The following is an 11,910-nucleotide window of genomic DNA, read 5'->3' as shown; positions in this document are numbered from 1 at the left end:
CTCTGACCTCAGTCCCGACAACTCGGTGTGCAACGCCAGTCCTCTTGCAACACAAGGGAGCAAGGCCGGCAGATAGATCACCTTGGACTGCATCTGTGTATCTGTGCTGTGTCTGAAGCTAACTAAATGACAAAAGCTGTAGGAAAGCTGGCAAGTTCCACATCTGTCCTTGGCTCAAAGTTTTGCTAGAAGCAGAAGGGTCACCTCCACAGCGGAACAGGAAAAGGAGGGGTTCTGGAAGAGGGAGGAGAAGGAGGAGAGGCATCAATGGGAAACTGTGGTCAGGGCCCTTACAAGAACGAGAACTCCGTTAGCAGAAACAGAAGGTGCCAGCTTGAGTCAGCAAATCCGAGTGGGTGGTTGGAAGAAATGCCCAGAACACTCTTCTGAGAGTGGCTTTTTAGTAGACAGGGGAAAGAACAGGGACAGACACTGGGGGGGGACCTTCACATAAACCTGGCTCAGTCATACAGAGCCCAACCCCCAACCCAACACTGTCATTTTCCCAGAACTGTCCCAAATATTTCCAAGGCGCACTCAAATGTCACCTCAACCCTGAGGATCACCACTCGTACCTTATGTTTATATAGGTAGCATCCACTATTAGTCACTTGTCACACCTTTATTAGGCAGCTAGGTATGATGCACAATGCCAAAGAACCCTACGGATTTATTTTAATGATGGCATATAGTCACCACATGGAAAACGTATACAAAAATAATGAAGATGTGGGTCTGCAAGGAACTTAGAATCCAATATCTAGAGGAACACCTTGCACATGGAGAAAGACATTTAAAATGTGGAATAAAAGGTAAAACTATCTTGGAAAGTTTGACAGGGAGGCATGAGAGAGATCTGTTTCTGGTGCGAAAGGCTTCATGAAAGTAGCAGCATCACTCATACAAGCTAAAATAGGTAAATGCAGAGAGGGGTGGGGCAGGGAGGCAAAGACACTACAGATGGACAGACAGACAGGACAGCCAAGGTAAAGGGGTGAGAAAGCAGAGTCCTATTTAAAAAACAGCATAGATAAGTCTCTTAAGCTCTTAAGCTGAACATAGCATGCATTCAGGTACAAAAAAGAAACTACTGGGGTCAGATCAGGGAAGGATCTGGACATCTCCTATGTTCTGCAGGCAAAGGGAACCCGCTGAAGGGAAGCTGGGAAGCTGCAAAGATCGGAGCTGGGCTTTAGGCAAACTAATCGCCGCAGTGCACTCCAAGGAATTGAGGGCCAAGACCTTCCTTGGCTAAGGGTCTCAGAGTCAGTCCCGTGTTTCTACTGCCCATCCCTTCTGCTATTCCTTCTTTCTCTAATTACACCTCAAACTCAATTTTATGAAAAAAAAATCTAAGGCAAGGTAAACAAAACAATTCCATGAAATCAGGAGACCCATGCAAAGGGGCACTCGCACCCCTGTTCCACCTCTTAGCACAGGTTCCAGCAGCACTGCCAAGAGTAGAGGACACAAAGGGTATGAAGTACCTGAGAATCCCACACAGGCTCTAGTGGAAAGAATATGAAGCTCGTGAGCCTGACAGCCAGAGGAATAACAAAATCCGGTATTTCTATAAACATGAGCATTTATATAAAGCTAGTTACTTACTAAACATGCTCATTTAGCCCCTGTGGCCTTCTGCCTGTTGGAGATCTATAAGGAGAGAGGCAGGAGAAAAGGCACTAGATGACCCCCTGCCGCCGTCACCAACACAGCAGAGCAGAGTGCTCTGTGCTCTAAGCTCCAAAGCGCACACTCTCCTCACCAGTCCATCTACATTCCTAGGATGCTCCAAGTTCCACCAGTGGCCTCAAATGCCCAGGGCCATCCTTCTCCCTCCCTAGCCCCCACGACCTGAGCTCTGCCAAGCAACCTGCCATTCTTCACTTAGACTTTTCTTCCTAGCTCCTGCGGAGCCTGGCCTTTAGGATCCTACCAGCGTTCCTCTACGCATTATAGAAGCCAGGGAAGGGGCCATGGAATGGGGAAAGAAGGATAACATGGCTACCCAAGGACAGGGCTCCTTCTGTCAGAGTTAAAAATAAACTCTTAGTAATTTACACCCAACTCCTCCCCTGCAGAGGCCAATGGGCCTTGGCAGAGAAATTCTGTAGTGGAAAGGAGGCCCCAGAGGGATAGACTGCAGAAGACAGACATGGAGACATGGTCTAGATTTGTACCCCTCACGAAGGCAGATGGCCCTCCAAGTCCTGCTTTGGCTCCTATCACTCTCCCCACATACCCATCTCCCAAATAAGCCCTCATCCCAGACACAGACATGAAACCCTCTCCTCCTGCACTTGATCAATACCAACACCTGTCCAAGGACTAGAAAATTCAGAAAGGAGAGAATGCCAAAGCCAAACCAAAGGAAATACTTTGCCCAGATTCCATCATTTGAACAGGTATCCCAGCTACCAGAGCCCCTTTCCTCACCTCCTTCAGTAAGTCCCCAGGATCCATGGGAGGCAAGAGAAGAGGTCACTTCAGTGGACTTCAGTGGACACAGATCACCAAGCTCCCCGCCCCCCACAGTCAGGAGGTAGAAGAGACCCATGCTCTCTGTGACACCCTGCAGATGGCTAAGCAGAGAGGGCCAGAGAGGCCATGGCCTGACTCAGGAAGGCCTGAGAGCCAGAGTCCAGTTATTCTTGGAAGCCAACAAGATGAGGTCACACTTGCGAGTGTGGTAACCTGAAGCCCCACACTGCAGAGGTGGAGAGAGGTGCCTAGTATCGCTTAGCAACAAGGCAGGAGTCCTAAGGCAGGTAGCATGCTCAGTCCCAGGGCAGAAAGGTGAGGGCCTGGGACAGCTGCAGGTAGGGCTCTCCTCCTCAGCCCCACACACCTCCTGGAAGCAGGCCTGCCTGCAGGTGGAGCTTGAAGGAAGCCAGAGCTGGAGGCGAGCACAGCCAAAAGCGTAATCAACTGATGAACTTAGTCATCCTCCTCCTTTTCTCACCCTTCCCCTAGTGGGAAATAAGCAAGGCAGCTCCCCAGAGTCTTTGTGCACATACAGCTTGCTACCTGGACAAACACCAGTCACAGCCCTCTCCCAGCACTCAGAAAATGAGTCGATCCCAAACCACCTACTGATCTGAGGCTGGAAGCAAAGGGGCAAATGGGGAGGGCATGAGTGAAAAGAGAGAAGTTCAGAAGTGTGGCAAGAAGACCTTGGACAGATACCAGGGCCTGGCAGTGAGGGGAGACTGTGGCAGTGGCAGGTTTATTTTTAGTTGTTGAGACAGAGGGACTGAGTAGCAGTTCTGGGCCCTGGGCAGGAGACCAGGTTGCAAATGCCCAGTGTGGCCTGGCAGCCTCGTAATGATATGAATAATCAAAATGGCAGCAAAGTGACCAACTCAACTATCTGCATGGGGAGGGGCAGGGGGAAGGAGCCCCCCAGGAACATGAAAGTGGAAGAGCTGGTAGGGAGACTGTCAGTGAGTCTCCTCTTAGGCCCCTCCCCTACCTGGCACTGGAGAGATTTCACCTTTGCTTCAGATTCAAAAGAAGAATCATCATGATAAGCCAAGTGGAGAGAAAGCATGGACACGGAGGCTCCCTGTGTTCCCCTCATCGTCTCTGAGACAGGAAAGACTTCCAACGGTGGCCACAAAGCTTCTGCCTCTGGTCACCGCTCTTCACCTCCCGGACAAGTCCTGGGGAACACTGGCCATGGAGATGCCTGGACACATCCCTTAAGAGTAAGATGCCCTTTCTTATGACCCATTGGGGCAGCCCAGGTTCCTAGAGGAATAAAAACACAGCCTGGCTGGTCTTAGAGAGAACATCAGTTACAGATACAGATTGACCCTGAGGCCACGTCCCAGCCTTTACCGCCTGCTGGATGGCACATAAAGGTGTTTACTGGATCAGAGAATAAAGACCCCAAGAATTCCACACTGTGCTTTTCACTGTGTCTCTTCTTCCTCCAACCAAATCTGATGACCTGGCACACAGGACCCAAAAGCTCCAGGGCTGAATCCACTACATTAGCCTTGACTGGGCAGGAAGGAGAAAAAAAAAACAGACATCGCCAGGCATCCGCCTTCTCCTCTCGCTTCTTCAGACTCCTGATATCCCTTCTTACCCAGTCCTATGGTAAAAAGTGGTACCTGGATGTAAATCCTAATTTCCTCATCAGCTCTGGGAATCAGTCTCCAACTCTCATCTCAGAACGGCCCCTAGCTCATACCATATCTCTGAGTGAAAAAGAAGGCAGTCGTTTGGATGGACCGAGCACACGCCAAGGCAAAGCTTAACAAGTAGATGCTGGGCTAGACTACAGCCCTCACTTCCTCCCTCAGCCAGGTGCCCCTATGCAGGGCACAGCCTGCACCACTAATCACAGGGGCCATGTTTGGCACCACAACTTCAAATGGGGAAAGAGTTTTGGATGAGGAAGAGAAAGAATTCTCCATGTCTACCTTGAGCCACCACTGCCCTAAAAGAGTAGACTCATAGCACACAGAGTTACCCGGCCCATCCTCTCTGCTAACTAAAACACCTTCCGAGTCTTCACACAAGAAAAGGAGCAGCTAGTCAGTGATGATTATTAATTAACTGGACACAGGCTACCCTACAGGACGGCGTTAATTAAGCCTATCAAAAAGGCATGCATACTGGCCCACATACTGCTGATGGTCAGACATGGAGCAAGTCAGTGAGCTATCCTGCCCGCCCTCGAACTCATTTCCAGCACAGCCTTCCCCTGTCCCACATGCTAGTGTTCAAGAAGCCACCAGTAGCCTGACCCTCTGATGTGTGCACTGAGGCCTGGAAAGTGTAACTGATCTGCTCAAGGTCACATAACTCGCTAGCAGGGCACAAAGACTAGACCTCTTTTTTTTTCTTTCTAATCTATCACATAACACATAGTAACAGGCTCATCTCTAGATATTTCTATCCATACGTATCTTAAAATACAAAATATCAGCATCCCCTAAAGACTAGAAAAGGTAAAAAATCTGATTTGGATTCATACCTGGTGGACATAAAGCTGCCCAGAGGTGTCGCCCCTTCTCTTTACCAGTGTCTCTGTTTATAAGGTGACCTATGTAGAAAGGTCCTAGTGACCAGTTAGTGGAGTTCAGTTTTGTACTGCCAGGTCTACAATCCTGGTACTACTACCTCTGGCACCCAAACAACCAAAGGAACCCAGACCAAGAGGCGGTCCCAAGGAAGCAAGTCCCAAGACATGGTTCTGATGCTGACACCAGGTAAGACCTTGGACATACCACTCAACCTGCTGGACTGGCCCAGCCTTTTCCTTGGTGAGATGGAAAGAGTCAAGAAAGACGACAGGGGAGTGTTGTCAGCTCAAAGGTGCAAGGAGGTGTGAGTCCCTTTACAACCGGGCCTTAAATCATTACCAAGAGCAGCTGCAGCCCCTTCAACCACAAAGAACAATTCTGCCCTGCCCGCCCACCTCCCTCTGGGACACTGACCCACCTGGAAAGATACAGTACAGAAAAAGGGGAAAAGAGAACTCAGATGATCCTGGGAAGGGCCTGAAGTAGAGGAGATGAAGCAGGAAAGCATGGATCCTGTACTACAGACATCAAACCACCACACAGAATCCTGGATCAGAACACAGGAGGGCCGCTTGGGAACTGTGGAAGGACTTGGAAGCAGATGCTGGTGCCCTGTCCTTCCCCACTGCGGCTGACATTCCTCCTGGCACAGACTCCACAGCGGGTGACAAGAGCTTTAGCTCCCTCCCCCAACCCCAGTATTTGGCCCGGGATTAAGTTTGCCTCCAGCAGTCCTGAAGCTTGGCTTCTGCTGGGCTCGCCCTATATCCCCTGCACCCGCTTCTTAATTAAAACCATCAACTGATGATGGCCCAACTTCTCAGATCCCAAGCAGTCAAAACATCTTAATCATGGATACCAATACCTCCATCCTCTTGAAAAGGAGCTCTTTCATTTCCCAGAAACCCACCAATATCTGGGCCCAAGGCTTGGGGCTGCTATTCTCCACTCCCCACCTTCTGTAAGCCACTGATCCCAGATCTTAGCTGGAGATTATTTTCAAGCTCTAGCAAATCCCAGAATTCACAAGTGAAAATGAACCGTGAGCCAAGCTGGCTTTGATCCTGCCTCAGTGGATGCCAAGAGCCCTGCTGCAGTAGACGGGGGCCAAGGCCCCAGGAGAGGGACAGGGGCTCTGAAATCCCCCCTCAAAAAACCACAAGCCCCAACCTCAGTGATTCATAACTTTCTTTACAACATCCTGTTTACTTTATGCCCTTCAAACACTTTAAAACCTGCTTTTAATACAAAAAATGGCTTAGGTTCAATTCTGAGCCACCAGCCCCACTGGCTCCCTATCAGCCTGATCTCCTGCTCTCCCCTCAAATCTACCCAGGGCCAATGTCACCATCATCTCCTGCAGATCTGCTCATTCCTCAGGGACCCTGTAATGAGCTGTCCTTGGCTCCTTCAGTCCTCACGAATTGCTCTATTTCAAAGTTCCTCTCTTCCCAACCATACAATTTAACTCCTAGACCAGCAAAGTCCAGTGGAACTTTCTACAAAGATGAAAATGTTCTTCTGCACAGTTCAATTTAGTAGTTATTAGCCACAAGTAACCACTGAACACCTGAAGTGTGGCTAGCACCTGATTTTTAAATTTTAATTTAGTTTAATTTAATTAATTTTAAGTTAAATAGCCATGCATAGCTACTGGTTACCACACTGAACAGTGCAGACCTAGACTGCATTTGTTAATTTCACCTTCTCCAAATCGGTTTCTTAACCCCCCAAATTTTAAGGCCACTTTATATGTCTGCATCCTCTATATAACTAAACATATGGTGGGATGCTCAGTAAGCTGTTAACTACCGGTAACCACAGTGATTATAAAAGAGGCTGGTTTGGTCAATGAAACTTTCCTCACCTTGAGATTCCATCCAACAAACCCCAATTTGGAGCACTGCCTGTCACCCAGCCACACTACTGATCTTGCTCCTGGACAGGAACACGGCATGAGGTGTGCTGGACAGGACGTTGCCTGCACTGCGGGGATGTGGGAGCTCTGGTCATCCATCCCTCTAACAGTGTCGGACCAACCATGAGCAGTTCGTCGGCTCCTCTTCAGAACACCAAAGTAAGCCATATCACAGTGACACTAAGTGACCTGGGAAGGGAGGACCACTGGAGAAAGGCAAGGAGAAGAAACCACAGGACCTTGTTTTCTCTAATCCATGCAATGGAAAGATAAACAGAGATAAGTTATGACAACATTCTATATTTTGTAAAGCAATAACAGGCTTCACCTAATCAGAGTCACACAGCACAGAGGGACAACGATGCCAGCTTTAATTAAATTTGTTCAGCTAATACCTAAGAGTCACCATGACACAGTGAAGCAGGAAGCAGCTGAGAATTCTCCCTTTGGAGAATACGACCAATTACTACACAAGTGGGTTGAGACTAGGTGCCCCTATCAAATAAATAGTTAATAGAATTCCCATATTCTTGTACAGAAATAAGAATAAATTAAATTTCTATCAAACACTCCCTAAAAAGGAGAGGGGATGGTAAAAAAGAAAAAAAAAAAAAAGCTTGTTACTGTAGATTCAAAACTCATGGAGCTGCTGAGTTGGTTTATAAGCTGTCCCTCTAACTTCATAGATTATTTCTGGGAAGGTGATTAATACCCACCGCCCAGCACCCCCTGGCCCACAAGTCACAGAGGGTCTGAAGTGAGAGTGAATCTCCTCCAGCTTGAGGGGCTCAGGAGCAGCAGCAGCCAGGCCCAAGTCCGAGCCTGCTGACGCCACTGCAGTCATGAAGTAGAAATAAGCCTGAGACCCAGAGTCAGGCCTCCTAGGTTCTCATCCTGGCTCTTCCAAGTGCAGGACTATGTTACCTCAAGTAAGTCTTTGCTCTGGGGCTTGCTTTTCTCATCTGCAAAGTGAGGGGGTTAGAGGAGATGACCTCTAAAGTCCCTTCCAACTGTGGACGAAGTATGAGTATGATTCAGAATTCAGCAGAAGCAGCCAGGAGAGATGGCGAGGTGAGGTCATAGCACCCACTAAAAGCATTTAAATGTTAGCTCTCTCAGGTGCAGACAGAGAAGCAGCAGGGTGAGCTGAGACTATTTCTTAAAGCACTGATTTCACCTAACAGGGTGAAGGAGTCACAGACCACAGACAGGGAGCAGGGCATCTGGGCAGCCGCCACCTCCCATCAACTCTCGGAGCTGTGAAACAGCAGTCAGAGGCCCTGCTGCTGCCCTGCTCTCTGCTCCAGAGCCCCAGGAACGGCCTCAGTACAGGTCTCCTGCCTTTTTCTTCAGGCACCTTCTGGATAGGACAACCCGTCCTGCCACCCTACCCCAGCCACGCACACATCATCCTTCCTTGCTTTATAATCAAAACACTTCTGGGTTTTGAAAATCACTTCACTCTCAGAACCTAAGGTTAAATTAATCAAGATTCAAGACCTAGAAATCTCTTTGGTGTATGTCTGGAACAGGATCCTTTGAACCAGATTACCCCTACAGCTGTAATTATGTCTTAGCCAATGTTTGGATATGGAAGTGCTGTTGACACTGCTGTCAGTCTCTGAATGCCTCATCCTTTCTTTCTTCTATTATTAAGTTTTTACACAAAGATATGTGGGAAATCTACAATTTAACAGTTCAGTCAACTCATCTGATCTGGGAGAAGGCTGCCTGTCAAAACAGACTCTGACTTCAATCTTCATCCATTTCTAACCCAAGAAGAATAAACTGAGTGTTACTTAAAATCCTGCTGGGTTTTTCCCTTTCAGAACTATTCACAGGGGAAGAAAATATCAAAATTTCTCTCCCATGAATTACAACAGAAATCTGAATTGCCACCCAAAAGCATTCTAGAGGGTGGTTTTGTGTGTCTATTAAATAGAAAAAGGAGCAGAAGTTGAGGGCTTTTGTTCTGAAGTCTTTATACAATATTCCAACTCTCCAAGAAAATGAGCAGCCAGTGTCCCCAAACTGCTGATGGGTGAAAGCAGATGGTGTCTCAGAGAAGACAGAAAACTCTCCTGGAAAGAAATGTCTGTCATTTCCTCAACGGGTCGAGTTAACTGTGGTCAAACTTTCATTCAACTCCACTCTCCAAGGTCACATCCATGGTCAAACAACTACTCCCCACCCTGACCCCAGTTATAAGTGATCTAAGGCACAAAAAGTATTAAAGTGTTCAAGATGCTAATCTATTCCTTCTCCAACAGTCCAACATTAAACAACAACCAAAAGCCCAGAGCAACACCTTAAAGTAGAAACCAAATAAATCTGACAATATGGGGACTGGTTGAAACCTCTCTCGAAAAATAAAGAATGAAAGCAGCAAGAAAATAATTTTAGAGGCCTTAAAATCTGGAAGTTGGACATGTTTGCTCTCTAAAACCCTGAAGTACCTACCAAGGTTTTATTACATCTAATTATATATTCCAACAGTTCCACCCATAACACATATTGGAGTTTTGTATTAATAGCTGAAATACAACTAGCCATGAGGGTTGAGGGGGAAGAGAGAAATATAACACAGGAAGTAATTTTCTCCTCCAATCATTAAGACACCTCAGGGGAAAGAGGCGTGATGTGTCACCTTTAGAGATGTGGTTTGATCTGAAAACCCTCTGAGGGGAAAATCTTTTTAGTGACTCTGAACACTGGCTCCCACCACATTGGGGACCCACCCACTCATCTCATCAGACCTCCGAGTCCATTGTTTAACTTCTGAAGTAAGTATTCTCACTGAATTCCCATTCTCCCTCTACCACAAGTCCTAAAAAAAATAAAATAAAATAAGAGTTTGGATTTCCCCAACTCAAGGATAACTCTCCCTCCCACTGTCCACCGATGGCGCATGTCCAGGACTCAAGTGGCCACCTCGGATCTGCGGAATCAGCACCGGGCCAAGCGTGGTTTCCAGACTGGTTTGACAATGATCAATGGAGCTATGGAAACAGAAGCCGCGCCGGAGCCTGCTGGCCTCCCATCTGGAGCCTCACAGGCACTGAAGGTAGGAGGGCGCCAGCTCTCGGATCAAAACAATTCCTCCTTCTCCGGGGGGCGGTGGCCCATCGGAATCCCCAGCCTTGCACCCACCACGCGGGCCCACGCGCCGCAAGGCGGCACCGCCGCACTCGCGAGGCCCAGGGAAGTGAAATCACACATTCCGGCTCCCAAATAAGGAGCGAGGCTAAATAAACCTCTGAAATCCGACTTCTCCAAACCAACGGACCAACCAGCTCAATGAGTAATGGGTCCTTTGTGCCCGCTGAAAGGAAGGAGGGAGGAGAGGACGGGGAACCACAACACCCGAAAATCACTTCCTCGAGACGCGGTGAAATTAGCAGAAGTGGTCCCGAAGCCAACAGTTCCGACTCGGCTGGATCCCGCTCAAACCCCAAAATGGCAGAGTCCTCACGAGTCCTCTCGAGGCCCCGCCACTCACACCGGGAGGTGACCGGAAACGCGGTCTCCGCGGCGTGGTCGGCTGGGACCTGACTGTCTCGCTGCCCCCCGCCCTTGCCGCGCACTTGGCACCCGTGGCGCCAGGACCCACGGCCCCGCCGCGGCCGGGACGCCCCGTCCCAGGAAGGGGTCGGCGCGGTCACGCTGAGCGACGGTGAGCTCCGCCCGCTCCCGGGCGCCGGGGGGTCGTCCCTGGGAGCCCCGTCTGCCCGCCCTCTCCTCCCCCGGGCCCCAAACCTACTTTTAGGGCGAATTTCTCTTGGGTCCTCTTGTTGAAGATCTGCAAAACTTTCCCGTTGATGCCCAGCCCCAGGACCTGGGTGGTGACCTTGTAGTCGTCGATGATGGCGTTCTTCTTGATCTGCAGGCTCGACCTGACGTGGAACTGGGGGAACTGCTGCGGGATCTGCGGTGGCAGCTGGGCCGGGGCGGGGGACTGTGGCGGTGGCGGCGGGTTGGGGAACAGCACCGGCGGGGTCTGGCCCTGGGAGTTGGACAGCATGGTGCCGGGAGACGCGGGAGCGGAGGCCGGAGGACCCGCGGCCGCTCCCTCCTCCGGCTCCGGACGGGGTCCCCGCCACCCCCCGCCCGGCGGCGAAGTTTGCTCCGGGCTGGAGCCGGCTTCCCCGGCCCGGCCCGGCTCCAGGCTCGGCGGGTCGCGGGGCTCCGTGGGTCCCGCCGTGCGCCGCTGGCGCCCACCGGCCCTGCTCCCTCCCTCCCACCCTCCCCCCGGGGGCCTGGCGCTCGGTGGAACGCGGGACGGCAGGGGCCCAGCCCGGGGGGGAAAGCGGCCGCGCGACAAAGTAACCAGCCCGGGGGCCGGCGGCCGCGTCACAGCCTCGTCTGCGTCCGGGGCCGGTCCTTAAAGGGGAGGGTCGGAGGGGGCAGGGCTTGAGGAGGCGGGGCGGGGCCGGGGAGGCGTGGGTGTAAGGGAGGGGCTGGCCTTAAAGGGGAGGACGCGAGACACGGAGCGTGGAAAGCGGGACTGGGGGGGCTTGCCGGGCAGAGAGTGGGGACTGAGAAATCCTAGTTCTTAATCGGGGCCACCAAAAGGGAAGGGGGAGTCGTATGAAATTAGCTGTTCAGATAGAAAATCCACTTTTTTCCAACTGTGTGTCTCTTAGCAGCAGCCAATTGGAAGAGGGGGTGTACTTTGAAGGCGAGAAATGACTGAAAGTGTGGACTGAATGAGATCTCAGTGGGGAGCTGGAGCTACATAGGCCGTTTATCCTAGGAATAGATGTGAGGCAAATATTAAATATTTTCTTAAGTTGAACATTTTCCTCTGAGTTTTGTATTTCTTCTCTCATAAAGTTATTGTTTTTCAATAAAGACATGTGTAACTATGAACAATTCAGTAATTATACCTTTGAACATTTTTTTTTTTCATGTAAATTTACTTTTAAAAAGGGATACAGGGTGGGAAGAGAATGGATT

General features: G+C 50.0%; 1 protein-coding gene across 2 annotated transcripts in view; it reads right to left on the bottom strand.

The window, feature by feature from the left end:
- MAPKAPK2 (mitogen-activated protein kinase-activated protein kinase 2) overlaps positions 1–11,296 on the bottom strand; it is a 46,629-nt gene extending 35,333 nt beyond the window's left edge. The window contains exon 1 of one of the 2 annotated variants that reach the window (XM_011384995.2): positions 10,715–11,296. In XM_011384995.2, coding sequence (XP_011383297.1) covers positions 10,715–10,975 — 261 coding nt within the window. In that variant the 5' untranslated portion in view covers positions 10,976–11,296. The remainder of the gene's footprint in view (positions 1–10,714) is intronic. The other variant, XM_011384996.2, reaches the window with a different exon arrangement.
- Between the last annotated feature and the right edge of the window lie 614 nt (positions 11,297–11,910).

Source organism: Pteropus vampyrus, unplaced genomic scaffold (assembly GCF_000151845.1).
Source record: "Pteropus vampyrus isolate Shadow unplaced genomic scaffold, Pvam_2.0 Scaffold640, whole genome shotgun sequence".
Classification (NCBI taxonomy): domain Eukaryota; kingdom Metazoa; phylum Chordata; class Mammalia; order Chiroptera; family Pteropodidae; genus Pteropus; species Pteropus vampyrus.
The sequence above is the reverse complement of the archived record's forward strand: the minus strand, read 5'-3'. Positions and strand labels throughout refer to the sequence as shown.